This window comes from Rhinolophus sinicus, linkage group LG01, assembly GCF_036562045.2.
Source record: "Rhinolophus sinicus isolate RSC01 linkage group LG01, ASM3656204v1, whole genome shotgun sequence".
NCBI classification, from domain to species: Eukaryota; Metazoa; Chordata; class Mammalia; order Chiroptera; family Rhinolophidae; genus Rhinolophus; species Rhinolophus sinicus.
The window spans coordinates 177,188,143-177,212,537 of NC_133751.1; the positions used below are offsets into that span (position 1 = coordinate 177,188,143).

Genomic DNA, 24,395 nt, shown 5'->3' on the forward strand with positions numbered 1-24,395 from the left:
CAAATCGTGTCTTAAATATCTTTGTGCTTAGACAAATTGATAGCCTAGAGATCAGTATGTGTTAATTTATAGTCCTGTAAAAGGCTGTGATGTTCATCCCATTTTTAAAACAGCGAAGATGATGAAGCCTTACTATTTCAAATTTCATTGGGTTTGGTAAACTTCTCTCAGTGCCAAGAAAGCAAGCCACCTGGCAGTTTTTTAAAACAGTGAGCCAATGCTTAAGAATAGGCATCAGAATTGACATTATTTCAACTGAATTTGGCTCAGATTTACATGAGATATAAGATAATTTTTATTCTAGTTACTGTTTATTATTTCTCATGATGCAGTTTATACTCCCATGATACAACCATCCTGGTGGTAATTAAGATTTAGTGTATTGTAATATATTGACAACCATTATTTTTCCTGAGTGTAAAAATGATTCAGAAAAATGTTTTCAATTTTAAGTAGCATCCAAGGTAGAATATTGGGTTCACTAGTTGAATTTCACAAGTTAAATGTAGAAAATTAAGCACAGTTGGTAGAAAAGTGTTTTATGTGCTAAGGATGGGAAGAGACTACTTTGTGCGTGGGGTTAGTTGAGTTTAGACAAGAAAACTATATCTAAAAAGGAACTCAATAGTTGTAATTAAAGAAATAAAGGAATGTAGGTTAGGAGACAGTGAAAGACACTTTTTATGTACTATGATGTATTTCCCAAAGACTTGGGAGTGTGTTAAGGGGGACAGAATGCAAAGGCAAATGTGAAATCCCATATCTTGACATGAAAATAGATGGATAGCCCAAGGCTACTTGATGAACTTTTAAGGCTGCACTTTGTATTTGATAAAAATGGTTAGAATTTTTATAATTATGATGTGTGCCATGAAAGACTAAAGTTCTTGTAACCTATGTGGAATTCTTGCTGAATCCAATTTCTTTGAAATATATTTAAGTCCTAACAATACAGATTTGAATCTCATTATCAGTGGAGTGCATTTAATTGAAATCAAATTGATTTAAATAACTAGTCAGGAAATCTCAATTTAATCTCCTTTTCTTCCTCTGGGAACATTCATCTACTTATACCTACTCTCGAAGTTTAGAGGCAGTGAAAGTTTGATTTAAGAGGAGACATACTATACATTTTCATTTAAATTAATTGTTTAAATACTCATGAGATTAACTTTACAGATACGTTATAAAATTGAATTCTGCTTTGGACATTCTTTTCACCAAGGCTAATTAAAGTCAGTAGTTTTAAAATGTAAGATTCTAAAATAATTTCCAAACAAAGGTTTGTCATGATATTTAAGGGATATTTTGTCATACTGTAGTAGGGATACATTGACCAGTCCCAAGAAAAGTAAATATTCAAAATACACGTATTATCTTTAAAATAACATTGGTGTAATTATTTTAATAACATTAAGCCCATGAACTTTGAAATTTTAAATATTTTCGTTATGCCTCAAGTAATTCTTAAAAAGATAGAAATTCTTAAGAAGATAGAAATCATTAATTATTTCTATAAAGTACATCTTTCTGATAATTGGTGAGCTACGACTAATGCTATGGCTATATCTCATAATATATGATAATATATGTTAATTTTAAATAATTTGACCAATACAGAGAAAACCAACTTGATAATTCCACTCCTTTTCCCCCTGGAGATAATCACTGTTACCAATTAGAATATGTCCTTCCAGATTTGTCATATGTAAATAACGAGATCTGATACTATATGTTCTCTTCTATTACATATTTTTTAAGGACACAAACATACACAGATTGTCCATTTTAAGATTTATAAATCTGTCATCCATTATAAATTATAAATTATAAATTATAAAGGCTGCATAGAATCCTGTTGTATGGAAGTAATTTAGTTGCTAGTCCTTACTGTGAATAGGTATTCGCTTTGTTAGTTTATTTCTAATTTTTTTGGTATCATTGACAGAATGGCCTTGAACTGCCTTGTACTTATATCTTTCCCCATTTGTTCAAATATTTCCTTAGGATAAATTCTTTAAAAATTATATTGCTGGATCAAAGTAGATGCATGTTTCAAATTTTAAAACATATTACCTCATTGGCTTCCAGAAAAGCTATATCAGTTTATATTCAACATAACAGTGTATGAAAATTTCCTTTTCCCCATAACCTCAAACTTTTTAACGTTTGATAATCTGATATGCAAAAATAGTAATATGATCTGTGTGTGTATGTATATATACAGATAATTATTTGTGTTTGAACATCTTTTCATGTAATTTTGACGAAGTTGTATAATTTTGTGATCTTATCTTTTCCAAAATTAGTTTGCAGACGCTTTTTGTAAATTAAAGAACATATAGCAAATATATTCCAGTTTGAGGTTTTAAGTTTTTATGTGGTCAAATCAATCAGTTCTCTGTGGTTTTTCCGGCCTTGATATATTTAAGAAGAGATCTTTCTCACCCCCAAACTATACAAATATTTGCATACATTTTTTTTGAGTACTTTTATGTTTTATTTAATCTTTAATCCATCTAAAATTATTTTTTGTATTGAATGAAGCAAAATTTAGTTATATGCTTTTGTTCAAATGGATAGTAAATTTTTTCAATACTAATAATTGAATAATATATTATTTCCTTTGTTATTTGTAAAGCCACTTCCTTTGAAACAATTCCATTTGGCTTTTCATTATAATTTTATTGTATTTGTCTACTAATTAATGGAAAATTTGAATTTTGCCTATATTATCTTTCCAGCAAGTAACTTTTTGTATTTCATTTATTTGATCCTCCTTTTTGACTTCAAATTAAATGAAATTCTATACATAATTTTTGTACATACCTCGTTAAGTTTATTCTTGGCTTGTTTTTAATATCTGTTGTTAATTTGAATGGAATTCCCCTCACTTACCCACCTAACCATTACATTTAGAAGCAGGTTGGTGCATAAGACAGCTATTAATTTTTCTATGTATTTTATTTTGCCACTATCTTTTTTATTCTAATAATTATTCAGTTGATCTTTTTGTTTTTTCTCGGTAAACAATTATATTATCCGCAAGTGGTAATGATCTTTCACTCCTTTTCAATATTTGACTCTTAATTTCTTATCCTTGCCTTATTGGTTTGGCTTAAATATGCAAAATTATGCTCAAATATAAATAGTAGGGTTTTTGTTTTGTTTCTTTTTGGTTTTAATGAAAATGCTTCTAAATCTTTACCAGTTTAGGTGATGTTTTCTCTAGGATTCTTAAACAGGATTTTATCATGTTAGGAAGTTATCTTCTCTTCCCAGTTTACTGAGAGTTTTATTGAGAGTTGATGTTGTATTTTATCAAATGCCTTTGGGGAATTTATAGGTCTGATTAATTATATCGCTTTTCTCTTTTAACCTATTTATTCATTGAATTACATTGATAGATCGCCTAATATTGATCCATTCTTGTATTCCTGGAATAAATCTGAATTTTTGAAGAATTTATTGGTCTTTTAATACCTTGTCATATTTTACTTATATTCATAAGTGAGATGGATCTATAATTCATTGCTTTGAAATTTTGTGATTTTCAAAGTGCTTTAGCATGCTTTTTTTCCCCTTTGATCCTTGAGACGGCCCTATTAATTAGACTAGAAATTATTATAATCCTTTGCAAATAAAATCAATAGACATAGAAATGTTTTGCTTGGCACAAAGTCATGGAAGTAGGTAGTGATGGTAAGAGGAATATCCATTAGTTCCCAATCCAATGTTTTGGGGAGAAGGAATTTAATTATTTCAGTAATTTCTATTAGTAAGGCATTTATGGATTTTGAGTTTTATTATCTCAAATAAAACTATCCTTACATAGTTTCCTTTCATATTTTTCTAAATTAAGACACTAGGTTTGTTTCTACTTTGACCCTGGAGTCTTCACTGGATGTCAATGGAGGGGGCAGGCATTCACCCTAAAACAGTCTCTGTACTGAGAATCCTCATTCTCTCAGATCTGCCATCTGTTTGTTGCATATGGACAGAGCTGATGTTCAGTTAATCGGAGATAATAAAATATGGATTAAAGTGTTAGATGGTTCTAACCCATTCCAGAAGTGATGGCTAAAGCTTGAAACCTTTAATCAGATTAATCTAGATGTTCAAGTCAAATTGACTATTTGAGCCAAAGCTTTTATATGTCTGTGCTAACTAATCATGAAGGGCGTATTCCATGATCACCATAAGAGAAAAAAAATATTAAGGATGTGGTTTCAAATTGTGTTGAGTCAAGGGAATTGACATTCTATTTTATATGTGGTTCAGAGATCTACCTTATAGAAAGCTCAAAACTTGCTCTTAGGGATTTAGTACAGAAGAAATATTCATTTGAGTATGAATATATATATTTTTCTTAGTTTTGTAAATCATATCTGTTTTTGAAACTCAGCTCCACTAACACCCTATGATAACAAATGGTAGAACTCACATAATTTTAAAATATATTTGTTTTTTTCTTTTCAGTTTTAAATATGTTATATTCAAATTTGGATGACTGGAGAATATGTTTAAATTCCAAAGTGACTAAAATCAATGTAAATTATATATTGGTGTCTCATACTTGATGGTAAACATTACCACTAAAGATTGAAATGTCATAACTAAGGAGGAATTATTTTGTGAACTGGTATTTATATTCAGCACACAAAGGAAACTGGGAAATTTTGTCAAGAACATTTGTGAAATGAACTCCATTTAATAATGTTCCATTCTATTGGTATTTTAATTTTTCAGATAAAATAGTTTAATTAAATATGCAACATTAGTTAGAATGAAAAAATAAATAAAATTATGCATAGATTTGAAGGCCTAACTAATTATTTATCAACTTCTGATGGATGCCCCAATTGTCAAGTTATATGCTTCCATCTATGGCATTACCTTTCATCTCTATAATAATACACCGAAAAACATACATTAGATTTAGGTATCAAAGTATCCATTTATAGATTCTTCATTATAGATTTTCTTTTTATAGGGACCATGACGTGCTTCTTTCCATAAAGAGCACCTCTGATTAATCCTCAGACCAGAAACAACAAAGTCAGCACTGGCATAAGTCCAGCCAGAATTCCTGGGCCGTGCTGTGCAGGGAGTCTCCTGAGGAAAGACAAAATCATATCTCACTCTCCAGGCCCACTTGGTTCTTGGCACCTCTGCTGAGAGATGCACAGGCTACTGATGCATTTTAAATGTCGTGTTTTTGAGTGTGAGGCGGGCATCTGTCTTAGAGGAACAGGATTGAGAGCAGCATGTCATTCCTCAGAGGCCACGGAATAATTGTCAGATGACCTTTATTGGTGCCTACCTCATTTAGTTCATACTGACACTGCTAAGGCACTGTCCTGTAGCATATTCTCCTGGGACTTCTAATAAAAACCATGCCTTGCATGCAGCAGTAGGGTTAGCTGAAAAGGTCGTGTTTTTTACTAGAATAATGGAAATGTTAATATTCCTTGTAACTGAATATAAAGTGGATTGGGAAGGACAGCAAGAGGAGATTGGTAAGATTTAAGTGAGAAACGAGGCCTTTCCCATGAAAGCAATTGACATTATAAAGGAGCATCTACTCTTGTGAACTAGAGGGGAAATAAAAGTTGAGAATGGAAAGCTCATCAGTTAGTAAGGCCTCACAATAAGCAATTGCAGGGTTTGTGCCCTAAAGCTGCAGGGAAAACAGAAATGGCAATTATCAACGAAACAATAGAATGCACTGGCTCTCTGGAGATACAGGCTCCCAAAGCCATTATCTACCCAGTTTCTCTGTGTTAGTTCTCCTCACTTATAAAGACTTAATTTCCTCATTAAAAAAAAAAAAATCCAAAAAGGTGAAACAGTCTTTGATTCTACCTATGAGCACTGATTTGTAATGAAAGGTCAGTGATGTTCATTAGGTTTTAATGATTTTTCTTCCTGAATGAATCAGAGATGAAGGAATATAGAAAGAAGTTCAAGGAGAGGTAATTCTTGACTTTACTCCACCTTTGCTGAGTAAACGTTGTATAAGCAGGTTTGTTTCAGATGTTAAATAAATAACATTTTAAATACGAGGTGTGATTGAAAAATACGGTGAATGTCTAAATAAAAAAAAATTATTACAGTAAAAGACACATTGCTGTTAATCCCCCTCAGAATACTCCCCCTCACTTCAAACACACTTAATGCATCGTTCTTGCCACTTTCTGAAGCAGTTCTGGAAGTCCTCTTCTGTGAGTATATTTACTTCATCCTCCATCATGACAATGCTCTGTGTCACACATCACTTCTGGTATATGGCAGTTTCTGTCAAATAGAAACATTTTTTTTGTAAGCAGCTCTAAGAGAAATTTTGGGGGGAAATTGGTACTTTGATCTCTTTCCTTCATTCTAGAGTGAGAAAGTTTAGCTTCGAGATAAACAGGAAGTCCTTGTACTTTACAATAATCTGCATATCCTTGTGATCATTAGAGTCAATTCAATCATCAAATGAGCTAAAAGCTGACAATAGTACACCTGAACTGTAATGAACTTCGTTTCTCTTGGAAAGTGAGAGAAGTACCTGTCTTCTCAATATATGGATAACTGCAATGGATTTGCTCTCATTTCATTATCAAATTTTTTTTGTATTTATCAACAAGGAAGATCTACATTCTACATGTCAACTGTTTAGAGTTGGGGACTGTTTACCTGAACAGTCTTTCTTCCCCATCACCCATCTGCCAGGATCTTCTTGAGGGAAATAAAGATTTGGGGGTGTAGGGCTTGGCAAAAGGGGCCATGGTGGTGAAGAAACTCAGAGGAGATTTGAAGTCATCCATCTTCCTGTCCACTCTGATAGTTTGCATCTCCCCTCCTCCCAACTTTTCAGAGCTAATGTGTAGTATCACCATTGGGAAAAAAACAACAAAAAAAAAAACAGACCTAAAGAATAAAGAGTCTCAGAGTCCTGAAACATTTCCAGCATATATTGAATATAAGTAATCTTGGCTCTACTCAGCAGCAGACAAGCTAATTATTTGTTTGCAGGTACTATGACCAGTTTTTTTTTTTTTTCTCTTTTGCAGGCTTGGTAATAACTTTGGACTTTGTCCTTTGTGAGATGACAACCTAAGATCATATCTTTTCCTCTGGTCGTTAAGTTTTAAGGCATTTTGGGATAAGTTTTATAAACATGAAGGAATTGCAAGTCGAAGCAAGAAATAAGCATCATGGGGCAGGTGGATTCTTTACTAGGCTAGATATGAAACATTTATCTCTTAAAGGCTTAACTTACTAGGAGAGGAAGTCTTGATTTAAGGAGGTATCACCCCAAAGAAGAGAAGCTTATAAGAGAAGTCACTTCTGACAGCAGTAGTTTTGTTCTCGTCAACATTCAGTGCCTCAAGACTAGAGTGGAGCATTCGACTGTGAAGGCTGGTGCAGTAACACATAGTAACACATAGGGTACAGGCACTACATACATGCACTGAGAGGAACACTGATTTCCCATTTCAAGTTTGTTAGGAACTATTAGAGGTTTTATAACTCTGTTGACAGTCATCTTATTTGGAACATGATCTGCTTGTATAAAAATAATGTTTAATGTTAAAGCTCTCATTAGCTTAAATGACTAGTCAAATGGTAGCTTTAAAAGATGAGTCACAGTCTACTTTACCATCACAATTCACAGTTTCCCTCTTTATTTCACTTGCTAGGTTAATCCCATCTCAGCAGTGCCATTAAGTGATGAATTTCAATGTATTCTAACAGTGCATCTGCGTATAAACACCTGAAGATTAATCGTTGTTTTTAACTTAAAGATGAGGAAATTGACCACTATGGTGTCATTAAAAATACCTCTCTACTCATATGTGAATAGCATGGAGTGCACTAGCACAAATCTGGGTGGGATAGCCCATATCTCTAGGCTGTATAGTCTGGCCTATTGCTCTTAGGCTACAAGCCTGGACAGCATGTTACTGTACAAAACAACACGAGATTAAATCAAGCCCAAGAGAAAATAATGCAATTGAGAGAGGCAAAAATATAGATGTGTAAGGCTGCTGTTGGCATAACACGGCATACTGTTTTACAGCAACAGTATATTTTAAAATACTGATAAAAGTTGTAGTATACTAATTGCATAAACAGGTAATATAGTATCATTATCAAATATTATGGACTATCCACACTAGTAATTGCATGTGCTGTACTTTTATATGACTGGCAGTTCAGTAGGTTTGTTTATACCCGGCATCACCACAAACATGTGAGTAATATTTTGTGCTACAGTGTTACAATGATGACAAAGATATTGGGCAATAAGAATTTTTTAATTCTGTTACAATCTTATGGGGCCACCATGGTATAGATGGTCCATTGTTTACCAAAATGTCATAATGTGATGCATGACTGTACTTCTAGGTGACTGTGTGAAGTTGCTTCATAACAACCTGTCACTGTGTTTTTAACCTTTATAAAATTATACACATATAATCTCAATATGTAAAGCATAGGTCTTGATTTATAAGAACTTGAATTCTTGTATTCATGTAGAAAATAGATGATACCGAAGATATTTATAATACAGGAGAGCATACATTAAATACTAAGTACGATGTGAAAAAAAAAAAAAAAATAACAACTCTCTGGAAAAGCCAGAGCTAAGTTCTTAAATGCCAGGGCACCAACATGCAATGTTCTGTAATCTAAGTTGGGCAATTTATATCTTTGTCACTTGAAAATAGATATATATTTGAGTTAATGAATCATCCCACCAACGTTCCATCACTGCAGCAAGATTTGTTTCCTTTTCATAGGCAAGGTTTTAGTCAATTGAATAATAAATCATCCTGAATCACAGGATATGGAGACTCTTAGAGGCAAGACCACAATTAAATGAGGCCTCAAAGAAGAGATTCTGCCTTGTTTTAAAAGGATGCAGTGAAGGGGAAAGCCCAGACTACTTTGGCTATACTTTTCACTGTCGAAAATAGTAATATCATGTGGCTGTAATGACCAGACATATGAGAAAATGTTCCTGTTCCTTCAAAAAAAAAAAAAAAAAAAAAAAAAAATCTTACAAGCACTTGTAGTTTACAAAGAATATGTATATGTGTATTTTCTCTTTTAAGTCTCACAATAACACTCCATTATATAGAAGGACTGTGAATTCCTATTTAAAAGGAGAAATTAAGATTCAGAGAGGCCAAGTGACTTACCCAAGTTCACAAATCTAGGGAGTGGAATAATCACAACTTAACACTCGTTATTTTTACCCTAAGGACAATGCCTTTTGCACTCTATCCTTTTTGCCTTTTTGATATGTTTATAAAATTGGACACTATAAACATTCCTGGGAGAATTAACTGAAATGACGATATCATTGGGAGCATTATTAACTTGAGTCTACGGTCTGAGCAGAAGAAAGTATAAAGAAATATCCGGTTTTAAGTGGCATCGGTCTGATGTTCAGTGTAAATGAATTGTGAATGAAAGTCACAGTGGACAGTCCAGGACTAAGATGAAACCCATCATATTAGTATTATGAGTGTTCAGAGGACCAGACCTGTAATTTAGGAGAGACCATAGGTGAGAAGGCCTGGGTACACCCAAGAAGGAAATAGCCACAAGAAATAACCTATGTAAGATACACTAGTGTCAACAAATGGAGTTTTATGTCCTGTTGGCACAGCTGGGCGGTGAAATGGGCAGAGGAGACAGGATTCTGACACTAAAAACTAAGGAACTTAAAGACATGTGTAAAAGGCAAATGTTCCCTGTGAAATCTTGAGACAAAAGGCTTTGAAATTTAGTTTACATTGGAAGAACCTTAAAAGATAGTGGAGCTGTTCATATTTCTGTTTGATTCTAACGTATGGCTACTAATAGCATTATACTGAGATGCAGGTGTGAGTTGTCATAATGTTCACTTAAATTGTCTAGCTCAGTCTGAAAATTTGCTAAGTGACAGTCATTTGTCTACTGTTAGCTCTCAATCTGACTTTTTAAGACATTTATATTCTTCAAAAGAGTTTGAGAAAAAAAAGTTTGGTTAAGCTATATTGTAAACCTTTTGTGATATAAAGTACGTTAAAGTTTTATTTGAACTGGTTTTAAGCATCAAACTTAAACTGTTGCAAAGTATAAATAAGGAAAACTTTTAAAAGAAATCCAGCTTTATTTTTTTTACATATCCATAGGGACTTAGCTAGGTCGTCAAAGTACCAAGTAGAGTTTCTTAAGAAATCTGCTTTAATGAACAAATAAGAGTGATTTGTAGTTCACTTAATAGAACTTCATTTTACGTCAAAGAACACACAAGTATTTGAAAAATAAGTTGTTTTTTTCCCCTGAACCTAATAATATCAATTTTCTTGGCAATTTCTCTTCTGAAACAGTGGAAAGGTAAATTTTAGGCTAGCCTCTGTCCAAATAATCATAATATCTGAGTGGAGTCTAAGGAGTTCATAGAGTATTACTGAATGTGTCTATTTTCTGAAGGAGATTGATTCATTATTTTAAAATTATTTTCCAGGATCCTTCAAACCAAAAATGTGGTGGAAGAAAGAAAACTGTGTCTTTCAGCAGCATGCCATCGGAGAAGAAAATCAGCAGTGCAAGCGACTGCATCAGCTTCATGCAAGCTGGCTGTGAACTGAAGAAAGTCCGGCCAAACTCTCGCATTTACAACCGTTTTTTTACTCTGGACACAGACCTCCAAGCTCTTCGCTGGGAACCTTCCAAAAAAGACCCTGAGAAAGCTAAGCTTGATATTTCTGCCATAAAAGAGATCAGACTGGGGAAGAACACAGAAACATTTCGAAACAATGGCCTTGCTGACCAAATTTGTGAGGACAGTGCCTTTTCCATACTCCATGGGGAAAACTACGAATCTCTGGACCTTGTTGCTAATTCCGCAGATGTAGCCAACATCTGGGTGTCAGGATTACGGTACCTGGTTTCTCGAAGTAAGCAACCCCTTGATTTTATGGAGGGCAACCAGAACACACCAAGATTCATGTGGTTGAAAACAGTATTTGAAGCAGCAGACGTTGATGGGAATGGGATTATGTTGGAAGACACCTCTGTAGAGTTAATAAAACAACTCAACCCTACCCTGAAGGAATCCAAGATCAGGTTAAAGTTTAAAGAAATCCAGAAGAGCAAAGAAAAGCTAACCACTCGAGTGACAGAAGAGGAATTTTGCGAAGCTTTTTGTGAACTCTGCACCAGGCCGGAAGTATATTTCTTACTTGTACAGATATCTAAAAACAAAGAATATTTGGATGCTAATGATCTGATGCTCTTTTTAGAAGCTGAGCAAGGAGTCGCCCAGATCACTGAGGATATGTGCTTAGACATTATTCGGAGATACGAACTTTCTGAAGAGGGACGTCAAAAAGGGTTTCTTGCAATTGATGGCTTTACCCAGTATTTGTTGTCACCAGAATGTGACATTTTTGATCCTGAGCAAAAAAAGGTTGCCCAAGATATGACCCAGCCATTATCTCACTACTACATCAATGCCTCTCACAACACCTATCTCATAGAAGACCAGTTCAGGGGGCCGGCTGATATTAATGGGTATGTTAGAGCTTTGAAAATGGGCTGTCGAAGCATTGAACTTGATGTAACTGATGGTTCAGACAATGAACCAATCCTGTGTAATCGAAATAACATGACAACACACCTTTCCTTTCGAAGTGTCATAGAGGTGATAAACAAATTTGCTTTTGTCGCTTCTGAATACCCACTAATTCTTTGCTTGGGGAATCACTGCTCCCTAACACAGCAGAAGGTAATGGCTCAACAGATGAAAAAGGTCTTTGGCAATAAACTCTATACCGAAGCACCTTTGCCATCAGAATCCTACCTCCCATCGCCAGAAAAATTAAAAAGAATGATCATTGTGAAAGGAAAGAAATTGCCTTCTGATTCAGATGTTTTAGAAGGAGAAGTCACAGACGAAGATGAAGAAGGTGAAATGTCCCGAAGGATGTCAGTGGACTACAATGATGAGCAGAAACACATCTGGCTGTGCAGGGAGCTCTCTGACTTGGTATCTATTTGTAAATCTGTTCAGTACAGGGATTTTGAACTGTCTATGAAGAGTCAAAACTACTGGGAAATTTGTTCATTTAGTGAAGCAGAGGCCAGCAGAATTGCAAATGAATACCCAGAGGATTTTGTAAATTATAACAAGAAGTTCTTGTCAAGAATCTATCCAAGTGCCATGAGGATAGATTCCAGTAACTTGAATCCACAGGACTTTTGGAACTGTGGCTGTCAGATTGTGGCAATGAATTTTCAGACTCCGGGTCCAATGATGGACCTTCACACAGGCTGGTTTCTTCAAAACGGAGGATGTGGTTATGTTCTAAGACCGTCTATCATGCGGGATGAAGTTTCTTACTTCAGCGCAAATACGAAGGGCATTGTACCAGGGGTGTCTCCTCTAGCTCTTCATATCAAGATCATCAGTGGTCAGAATTTCCCAAAGCCCAAGGGAGCTTGTGCCAAAGGGGACGTCATCGATCCCTATGTGTGTATAGAGATCCACGGAATACCAGCAGACTGTTCGGAACAAAGAACTAAAACTGTACAACAAAACAGTGATAATCCTATTTTTGATGAAACTTTTGAGTTTCAAGTAAACCTACCTGAGTTGGCCATGATCCGTTTTGTCGTTCTGGACGATGACTACATTGGGGATGAGTTTATAGGGCAATATACAATACCATTTGAGTGTTTGCAGCCTGGATATCGGCATGTTCCCCTGCGCTCTTTTGTGGGTGACATCATGGAGCACGTAACCCTGTTTGTCCACATAGCAATAACCAATCGCAGTGGAGGAGGAAAGGCACAGAAGCGCAGCCTTTCAGTGAGAATGGGGAAGAAAGTTCGAGAATACACCATGCTCAGGAATATTGGTCTTAAAACCATAGATGACATCTTTAAAATAGCAGTTCATCCCTTACGAGAAGCCATAGATATGAGAGAAAACATGCAGGTAGGAAAAATCCCATAGTCTCCTCCCCTACTCCTACTTCTTCTGACCACTCTTAGCAGTGAACGTCGTGTTCTAGTGGTAACCTGATTCCTCAAAAAATTCTCAGAAATGTGGTGTAAACCCATGTACCACTGTACTAAGTTCAGTTTTATCTGTGATAAAGCAGATGTATTTTATGTTTCTAATTGTGAATGCTGTTAAATTTGGCCTGAACTAAGCCAGTTAATGGAATATCAATGTAACAAAATGGTGTATATCAATTAAATATCCCTACTACATAACTGCTATATGGCAATGTATATATGAAACAATGTGGAAATAATAGAATATAAAATATTATATGTGTGTGTAATATAGAAACTATATACAAACACAAGCATATTAATTACAAGCATACATAAAATATTTGCAGATATGAACATGGAAGGGAATCTGAAGTCATATGAAACAACTATAATGCCTATTAGATATTTTTAGTTGTTTAAATGTACAACAATAATAAATTACTCCCTACAAGAGCAAACAAAACTAAACAAATAAAATTCAGCACTTGAATGTGTTGAAAACTATTTAGTCTTCTCAGAAATGTGAAAGAATTTAGATTGAAAGAACGTAGATTCTGGATTAAACTCTATCCTTGTGTGATCTTGAGCAAATTATGTCTGGTCTCTGATCATCGGTTTCCTTCTCATAAGGTAAGAAAAATGGTAATATTTACATTGCAGGATTATTATGAGAATTAAAGTATATGTAAATTGCTCATTCTTGGCATACAGAAATGCAGTGTTAGTTTCCTTGTGTTCATTAATACTTGCAATCAGAGATGCCTGCAAACTTCTTTCTTCAATACTACGTAATATACTTATTCTAGGCTCGTGTTACGAGAAACAATCAAACAACAAGTACTGAGTTCCTACAATGTGCAGGGTGTTGTGGATTTGCAGAAGCGGTAGCGGTCTATGTATGAGAGCAAAACAGGAGAGGAATATTTTTCGTGTGCTTTATTTGCTCCTTTAGCTAACATTTTTATATTAATAGTAACCCTCGTCATAAAATATCCCTACTTTCAAGATAGAGAACAAGCTTGAAGAGGTTCAATAATTTCTCAAATATTGCAGTTAATAAATAGCAAGTTGGGCTTTAAATCCAGAACTGCCTACTATCAAACAAAACCCATAATCATTCATGATTTTTAGTCACATAATGCAGAACCCCAAAAACCCTTCACTTGCTGAAAACTTTATATTTTTTCACAGAGAAATTCTGGGCTAGGCTTAAAACAATTTTAAATAGTCCAAATGCTGGAAAATAGTATGGTACATAATTCACATATAAATATTTAGATGGAAAGCATTTAATTTGAGGTGGGTGGCCTTAGCTACTATTTAAAAATAGGCTCCAAATAGTAACATCTTTTACCTGACTTTTTCTGATGTAATTCTATAACTAATATAAATCCCTGTATTAAGTTAGTTACAAGTCAATTTTTACAGCTAACTTTATATATTAGAAGTAGATTTTATATATTTCTATATAATTCTTGAAAAAAATATATCCTTTGCATATATTATGTATTTAAAATACGTATTAAGGAGAGTTGGCTATGGATAAAGTTTTTCTAGGTAGTATGATAATTTATATCATCTCAATAAAGTTTTTGGGTTAAGGATTATTTGGAGCCTAATCAGTAGAAAAATGAATACTGTCATTGTCACTAAATTCATGAGGCACATATTAGGTTAGATGCTCTTCACTGTTAATAAAACATAAAATGATCACAATTCCTATTCCAAATGAATTTTTTTTAAGCCTGAGCGTGGACAAATGTAGCTCTCCATGAAATGTGTATTAGTATGTGTGTCTGTCAGGTGCATTTCTGATGGATGACAAAGGAATACCATTGATGGTTCATCAACTGGGGGTTGGTGAGTAATAGCAACCGGCTATCTTGAGGGGAAAAGCTCAAAGGAGATGCACTCCAGTACACAGCCCCTGACACGTTTTATGATCATCATGATACAAATCAAATAAGATATTCATGACCAGCCAATGCTAATTTGTGTGCTCTGTATTCAGTATTCCAGTGCTCTGCTTTGAAAAGCACTGTGTAGCCCTGGGTCATACTCTGCTTTGCTTTGTGACATATTTATGGCGGTGGCTAAAAATTGAGAAAGATGACTTACAATAGTGAATTAGCTCTGTGTGTTCTCTGTGTATATCACAACATTTTTCGTTGGTTATAATCCAGTTTGCTTCAAATTACATGCGTATTTATGAATATACTTTTGTGTACACCTCGAAGTGCTGGGATCATGTGTGATGTGGACAGGAGTGTGATTCGATGTTTTCTTCCCCACAGAATGCCATAGTCTCTGTTAAGGAACTGTGTGGACTTCCTCCAATTGCCAGTCTGAAGCAGTGCCTGTTAACCCTGTCCTCTCGCCTCCTCACCAGTGATAATACTCCCTCAGTCTCTCTTGTGATGAAAGACAACTTTCCTTATCTGGAGCCTCTGGGGACAATTCCAGATGTTCAGAAAAAGATGCTGGCTGCTTATGATCTGGTAGGAAATTGTGCCTCCCTATTTCTTATCTGTGTTTGTGTGAAATCATATGGCAGGGGCTCTTTTGTGAAACTCTAATGAATAACAAAGAGTGGTTGCTTTTGAAACCTGAATCAGGGGGTGGCAGGCAGAGCCAGCCCACTCAGCTTCCCTGAAGCCCCGGTGGAGTCCTCCGAGGCAATGCTTTGAGCCCAGAGCTCCACAGATCACACATAGCAGAAAATCTCTGCCTTAGCAAACAATGAATTATTGATTAAGTCTGCATCATCTAAATGACTTTAGCCTACAACATAACCATTTAATTGCATACCCATAGTAAGTAAACTTAAGCTTCAGTGCTGCCTTATGATGTTTGAGACAAAATATTTTTCAGGATTTTATATTTCTAAGCTAATACCATTATTTAGTTTTTCTGAATATATAATAGATTGATGTAGCAATTAAGGGATAACCATGTTTTTGCATTTCCTTATTCCATAAAGAAGTTAAAGAGCAAATCATAAACTGGGAAAATTTCTGTTATCTATGCCAGATAAAGTGTAAATATCCTTAAAATAGAAAGAGTACCTATAAATCTATAAGAAAAATAATATATGGGGGAACAATCCTACATTAATCAAGATTAAGTTCAGCTTCATGACACTAAAAATGCAAACCAATCATGGCTTAAAAATGCTAAGTTTATTCTCTCATATAAAAATCTGGAGACCAGCCATCCAGGATGACACTTCTGTGAAGTTCTCAGGTACCTAGGCTCCCTCCACCATCCCTAGACCATCCTCATGGTCCAAAATGGCTGCTGAAGCTCCAACCATAACATCTGCATTCCAACCAACAGGAATGATGAAGAGGAAAAAAGAGGGCATATCCTCTCCCTTTAAGGATATTTCTTTGATATAGCATAGATCACTTTTGATTATAGTTCATCAGTTTGGAGTTGACACATAGACATACTTGTGCAAAGGAGGATGGGAAATGTCATTTCTAAATGCTCAACTGGAAGTCCTCTCTTCTGTTACTAAGAAATAGAGGGAGAATAGATATTTGGGAATTACAAATAGTATTTGTTTCAGAGGTGAACAGGCAATTCATGTGTCTCTTCCCCCTAAAAAAAAACACAAAGAAAAACAAACAAACAAACAAACAAAAATTCAAAAAACAATGGAAATGTAAAAACATAGTTAACCTTAAAACAAGTTTTTAATTAAAGATATTAAAGAAATGTAGTGAGATACTTACCCTCTCCATTAAATTGGTATTATTATTATTATTATTATTATTTTGCAAACAGTACCTCTGATGAACTTAAGGAAATGGGTACATACTCCCATCCATCTACCTCTAGGGGAAAATAAATTGATATAATTTGGGGGGAGGAAAATTTGGCAGTATAATTTAAAATGTTTATCGCATTTGATCTATATATTTCTTTCTAGGATTTATTCTAAGCCAATAGATAGGTACATAAACATTTATATTTAATAATGTCAATATAGATGGATTAGTTAAATAAAATATAGTAAAGCATATCATGGACTCCTTTGAAACCATTAAAGTCATGTTTTAGAATATATAATGATGTGGGCAACTTCTCATTCTTTTGAAAAAGTCTGGTTCCAAAAACATACTCTATAGTATTTAAATGGAATTTATATGTATGAACATCTAAAATTCTAACAGGATGTTAATAGTGATTATTTTTAAATAAAGGGAGTGAATTTTATTTTTTTGTATAGGCTTTTCTGTATTATTTCTGTATTTCCCAAACTCTTGACAATGAACCCAACTAATTTTCATAGTTGAATAAAAATAAGTGTTAAAGAAGAAAAGAATAATATTTTATCATTAAAAAGACAACTAGAGGAAAGACGTTTGGGATAAACATTCTATAATTGAAAAAGAAAAAGAAAACAAAAACCCACAGTGTGTATTCTGCTTATGAATGATTGTACCTCTTATAAACTGTACTTCGTGGTTGCTAGGGGAGAAGTTAGCTTATTACCTATATCTCATTTTTCATGAAATCAATTTTTCATCATAAAAGTAGGGACTGAAAGCTATTCAGTGAATAGGTATAATTGCCATCTAAGAGGTGAAATTAGGGTACTAGTTGCCATAGAGACAGACAGTAGAAATCACTTATTCCTCCAATTCCCTTTTAAGCAAAGAAAGAAAAATTATTCACCGAGAGGGAAGCCTGGTCCCCTGGAGCTAGGCCTGTAAGGAGCAGAAAAGCACCTAGAATGTGGTTGGCTAATTTCCATTTCACACCCCCAAGTGTCCAATAATGTTTTGTTTTTCAGTTTTATCTGCTGGAGCCAAATCTGTACATCAGCCTTTTCTCGTTTGTATTTTTAAAATGCAATTTATAATTGCAGGCATAGCATGGTTTTCCAAAGCTTAAAGTAAAAAGCTATAGTGGAAAACAGAAATATTTGTGATGAGGTCTCCATTTATAGTTCCCTATGGAAATGGTTTTTTATTTTGTTATGGAAAGGAGTGTAAATATCCTTGAATCAAATGTAACCCCAGCAGGCTGTGGATGTGATTGAAAACACTATTAACATCTCTGTTGGTTATTTCTTTTAAGGGGTGGGGTGGGTAGGGACAAATGCATGTCATGATAACCTTGGCCTTGAATGTATAAATGCCATTTGTACTTTCTAGGATTTACATTGTATTGATTGGCATCTTTAATACTCTTGGTGTATTAGTGTGAGTATTTATTTTAAAGACATCTCCTAAAATACTCTAGATCCAGAGTGATCATTTGAAAACGTAAATCAAGTCATGTCACTTTCCTGCTTAAAATTCCTGCTTCCCATTAGAATAAAATTGAAACTCTTTGCTGTGGCCTCAGAGGCCATCTATAATCTGGCCTTGCTTGCTTATCTCACCTGCCTCTCCCAGCCTCACCCTCATACTCTCTCTTCTGCTCACTCCCCTGAGTAAAATGAGCTTTCTTTCTTTCTTCAACCAGACCAAGCTAGTTCCCATCTCTGGGTCATTTTATTTGCAGTTCCCTCTGCCCAGAATGTTCTCTTGCACAGATGGTTGCTTCTTATCTATTAATTCTTAGCTCAAATGTCATATCCTCAGAAAAGCCTTCCCTAACCAGTCTCCACCTATCATTTTATTACATAACACTGCTTGGTTTCCATCATTATACTTAGTGGTGTTGAAAAATATTTTGCTTGACTTTTTGCTTAATTTCTGCCCTCCTTTAGCCCTGAATTTGAGTGTATAACTCCATGAGAGCAGAGACCCTGCATAGTCTTCCTTATAACTCTTGTCTCTAGAACCTAAAACAGTGCTGGCAAGCAGTATGTTATCAATTAATGTTAGTTGAATAAAAAGTAAATAAAAGCATCTATTGTTGATGAAAATAGGGTAATTCCCATGCTATAACTGAATGTGTTTTATGGTAAATCTTAAAATCCCTTCTGTTTTACCTCTCTGACACCACCCTAGCTAAATTGTTCCGTCTTACCCACACAGTTAAAATCCCATAGACTAAGGCAAAACTGTGGAGACAGTGAAAAGATCAGTGGTTGCAAGGTTCTGGGAGAGGTAGGATCAGAGAGGAAGGGATAAATAAATGGAACACAGGGAATTTTTAGGGCAGTGAAAGTATTAGTACGATATTGTACTAGTGGATACATGCCATTATGCATTTGTAAAAACCCACAGAATGTGCACCACAAAGCATGAACCCTAATGTAATCTACGGACTTTAGCTAACAAGAATGTATCAGTATTTGCTCATGAATTGTAGTAAATGTACCACACTAATGCAAGATGATAACAGTAGGGAAAACTGGCGGGGGGTGAGGGGGATGGGGTAAGAGGGTATAATGTAAACTCTGTTCTTTCTGCTCAACTTTTATGTAAACCTACAACTTCTCATAAAAATAAAGTATAAAAAAACCCCTCTACAGGCTATTAATAAAAACTATTTGGATGACTAAGGCAGAAGACAAATTCAGGGTTTATTGCCTGGTAGTGGTGGTGGCGAGGTAACAAGGTATTTAAAAATGAACAGCTTGTGTGTTGAACTGAGACTCAAGTTGCTTAAATGTTTGAATTTCTCAAAAGTGGTTAACGAGCTGTATAGATGCTATCCAAGAGGAAATGTTGTAACCACTAAAAAAATACAGTATATATTTAGAAGAAGAAGTCACCTGAAATCATTTCTGAGCAGATGCAAATGTTTAAATTATTTTACTATCAAAAAGAAATGAATCAGGAAACCAAGTAACCTACATTTATGGAAAGACAACCTAAGAGCATCAAACTATACTACTTATTAAGAGGAAATAAATGAAAATATTCTAGAAAACATTGACAGACTGTTTTTTTTCCCTACGTTTAGCTTTTCCCTAAGGACCTGAGTTGGCCCTGTTCCTTACCAAACTTCTGGATAATTTAAAATTAGAAATATTTCCTCTTGATGGTTTTAAAAATCATTCAGTGTTAAAAGTCATTTAAATATTAATATTGCAATTATAATTCTATTGTACCATCTGTGTTGGTATAAAGTAATCAAAAACCAAATATGTCTGTCGTTAAGAAGGCTTATTTACGTGGCACAATTTCAGAACATACTCCCCACCCCCATTCCATTTGTCATTTAAAACATGTTTCCTATCTGCTCACTGGTATTTGAAATTTCAAAATTACACTCAGTTCCTTTGGGTTAAGACTTTTCATCTCTTTTAAGATGCAAAAAGGTCTTTATGAGTAATAACACAATAGATTATCAGTAATCCGTACTTTCGAATAATTTCACAGATTCTATCCTCCAAGCAGGTTTGTTCCTGGGGAAAGGAAGACATCCTAACGACAAAGGGTTCCCCAAGTCTGGCTAAGGTGAGGGAGAGGTTGCTCAAATAATTGCAATTTTTCTTGAGAGCAGCCCTATCTACAATCTCCCTTAATATGCTGAGTAGGGATATAGCTACGTAAATGCCTAGCTGATATTTAGGAAACTTAAGCAGAGAAGACTTTCCTGATATCAAACACTGTCTCAGCCAGAGGTGGGAAGTGACAGCTTCTGCAAAGCACAAAAGCAAACTGAGAACACTATTAATCAATAACTCAGACAAGTAGAACAGGACCTAAAAGTTGAAATGAAGGTGGAATTGATGTCTCTTTGCCAGGCTGAAGACACACAGAGGAGAGCTATTGACAGCAGTAGACTGCTGGCTGCAGTCAGAGGTGGCTCTGTGGTCATCAGGACAGTTTTTGAGAACTGTCCCAAGAACTGAATTTAAAATCAGGTTACCATTTCTCAGTGACTTGTCCTTTTATTGCACTGTGCCTTTTGTTTGGCTCGGGTCTCTGAAAGAGCAAGTGTCACTTCCCCATTCTGGATTTTCACTTTCTCTAAGAAAATATCCCATTGAACTAGGTAATACAATCAGTCACTGCTAAGTCTTTTAAGGCTGTTAATGTAATATAATTATGTTTTGCAAATAAAAGTAATACGATGTGAGCTGGATTTTTTTTTTTCTGTTTAGGATTAATCTTATTCCTGGGGCTGTTAAAAATGAAAATTGGTTACTGAAAGAGTTGCCAAGTGTGATAGCCAGGAATGGAGCTGTTTAATTCTATAAACGTTTGCTGAGCTTCTCCCATGTGCAAGCCACTGCGTTCTAATGCTGTGGCAGGTACAGCACACCCTGTGTTCCAACCGCTTAGAGTCAGGACAGGTGACCTGGTAAGGTCCATCCCAGGCCTGGGAGTCTATGATTGGTGACCTGCTTGTGTAACTCATCATTTAACATGGGGTTGGAATAGCAGGTGATTATATTGAACAATACTTGCAATTTCAGGAAGACACTATCGAAATTAGTCTATTTGAATAGACTGGGAATTTTTCTTTCTGCAATAGTGATTTGATGCATGTGGATTGAATACTATTTTAGAAATCCATCTCTAGCCCTGGCCCTAATATTTTACTCTAGTCACATTTCTACATTTGCTTATAGGACATGACTTGGATGTCCCAAGAATAAACAACAGACATTTCACAGGTCAAAAACTGGGTCGATCTTTTTATTTCCTTGGCACTCAGTCACTCTTTTCTGACCACAGCAAAAGATATCACTATGCCAACGGTCTTCAGTTCTTCCAAATCTTTTTCAAAGGCTGTCTCTCTCTCTCCATATTAACTCCAGTAAGGTCTTTTCATTTATGATTCAATGTCAGTGAGAGCTATTGCTTCTTTCCTCATGGCATTACTCTATTGTGTCCATCTCCTTACGTTGACTTAGCTAAGGTTGTCACCAGACTCCCTTCTTCTGCTTGGATTTTTCAATAGACTGACTACTCCTCCATCTAGTCTCTGCCTTTCCCTAATTCAACAATTGGAATAATCATCCTCAAATCCTTTTTTTTTTTTAAAGAGTTTATTGGGTAATAGTGTGTTTCTCAAGTTGTCCTTCAATCTAGTTGTGGAGGGCACAGCTCAGCTCCAAGTCCAGTCGCTATTTTCAGTCTTAGTTGCAGGGTCTCAGCCCACTGTCCCATGTGGGAATTGAACTGGCAGCCTTGTTGTTGAGAGCTCATGCTCTAACCAACTGAGCTATCAGGCCACCCCTCAAATCCTATTTTTGATTTTTAACTAGACTTACAAAGCCTTCACCCACCCCAGTGCTGCCTGTTTTGTCAACCCCATTTCCCACTTTCTTCTCTTTGAACCCTCTCCTTCAGTCAAGCTGATGTATTTGTCACATCCTTTTCATTCTCCATCCTTTTTATTTCCATCCTACACCACCCAGGCTGCCTTTACAGCCTTAATTCCCTCTCCATCAACATCAAGCCCTTTGTCTCAACCTCTAGCAAAACTGACCTTATTAAGAAAAGGTTCATTCATTGACTTTATTCATGACATTCAATCCATACCACATATAAAGAACTTTGTTGAGTCTGTGCAATGCAGACATAAATGAACAGAGACAGGTATCAGCACAAATAGCACAGCAGCATTTTGACTTGAGAGAAATATAAGTAAAAGATGGGAACATGCATATTTGTCACTTGTAAAACATTTTTTTTTTCTTTTGACATTATTTTATGTATGTCTTTAAGCTTTTTGATTAGTCAACTCAACCAACACATTTTGGACACCTGTTACAGTGCAGGGTGCTGGGGGGAAACAAATGGTATGAGATAATATGTCTGTCCTTGAGGAAAGAGAAATCCTGATGGGAAGGCAGGACTTACTCCTCAAAAAGGGAAGGAGGAGAGACACACAGAGTCCAGAGAGTGAATCTGATGATGTTTATGTCCTGGGGTTGATAGAGTCTCAAGCCCTGTGTCATGCGGGGCGGCCTGCGGGGTCTCTGGTCCTGCTCCCCACATAAGAACGCAGGACATGGTGAGGCCAAAAAGGGACACCCACAGAGCCATAGATAGGGGAGTCATACCACTATATTCTCGCTGGTGGCTGGGCTGGAGACACAGGAAGCAGGAGCCACACTATCCATAAACCGCCATCGACTTGTCTCTGCCAACCAATCTCACTGGCTAGCAATCCACTTCTCTGCAATCTGCAATCCACACTCTGCCGCTTGCTAACTCAGCCACCATCTTCTTGCTAGCCCCCATTTTTCTGCTAGCTTAGCTACGACAGTTATATTAGTGGCCAATGGCTCACTGGTTACAGCTGACGGCCAACTAGCCACAGCTGATGACCATCTGATCACAGTTGATGGCCTTTTACTACCCGAGCCAGCACCTTTCCATGTGAGGCCAAGAGCCTGGAAACTGCACTCCTGGCTCTGTCCCCACACCCTGTGATGCACTTTTCACGGTGATGTACCCCCCACCCCTATTCCTACCCTGTGCCAGCAGAAGTTTATTTGCAAATAATTTTGAAAGAAAAATGTCATCTAATATTTATATAACTTTTTATTTAGATAACTGAATTTTTACTTCTCTCATGTTCTCCCCTGTCTACTTTTTCATGCATAGTCAAGAAGTATTTGCCTAACATATTTGATCTTTTTAAGTGTTTTAAATGAATGTGAAAACTTTTGGGTAGTTAGTGGTTTGAATATAGCATTCAGAGATGGAATAGTTTCAGGGAAATGCACCTGTAAAAAATAAACCCAAAGCATTTTCTGAAGGTGACTTCTGTGCTGACTTATTTAACATTAACACAAAAGTTAAAACTTTACTATGGTAAGAGCAACAGGTTTTCTGAAGATAAAAAAAAATCAAAACATTCTAGAAAACAAAGGTTAATCTTTTACTAAGTCAGCTGGGGTGTGATTTGGAGAACAGCTGATTGTGTTAGCATGACCAGGAATCTAGCAAAAAGTTAATTGCTATCTTTAATCGCTCTTGCAATGGAATCAATATACTGGCAGGTATCCCAATTAAGCCAAGCATAATGGGTGAATTAAATGCATTCTCTTCCATCCGTGTTCTTATCAAGATAATGTTGAGCTTCAGGATGGGAAAAAGTTGTAGGTATATCTACAGTCTCAATGTAGTTTTACTTGTTGGTGGGAATGCAGACTGGTGCAGCCGTTATGGAAGGCAGTGTGCAGGTTCCTCAAAAAATTACGAATAGAATTACCATATGACCCAGCAATCCCTCTCCTGGGTATCTACCCCAAAAATCTGAAAACATTTATACACAAAGACACGTGTGCTCCAATGTTCATTGCAGCTTTGTTTACGGTGACCAAGACATGGAAACAACCAAAATGTCCTTCGATAGATGAATGGATAAAGAAGTTGTGGTATATATACACAATGGAATACTATTCAGTGGTAAGAAAAGATGAATAGGACCATTTGTGACAACATGGATGGATCTCGAGAGTATAATGCTAA

The 24,395-nt window shown here is 35.7% G+C and overlaps 1 protein-coding gene across 2 annotated transcripts in view; it reads left to right on the plus strand.

The window, feature by feature from the left end:
* The window catches only part of PLCL1 (phospholipase C like 1 (inactive)), a 301,184-nt gene that overhangs the window by 229,510 nt on the left and 47,279 nt on the right, over positions 1–24,395 (plus strand). For both annotated transcript variants that reach the window (XR_012498547.1, XM_019750756.2), the window contains exons 2-3: positions 10,511–12,985; positions 15,345–15,548. Coding sequence is in view for 1 of the 2 variants with exons in the window: in XM_019750756.2 (XP_019606315.2) it covers positions 10,511–12,985; positions 15,345–15,548 (2,679 nt within the window). In the remaining variant the exon portion in view is untranslated. The remainder of the gene's footprint in view (positions 1–10,510; positions 12,986–15,344; positions 15,549–24,395) is intronic.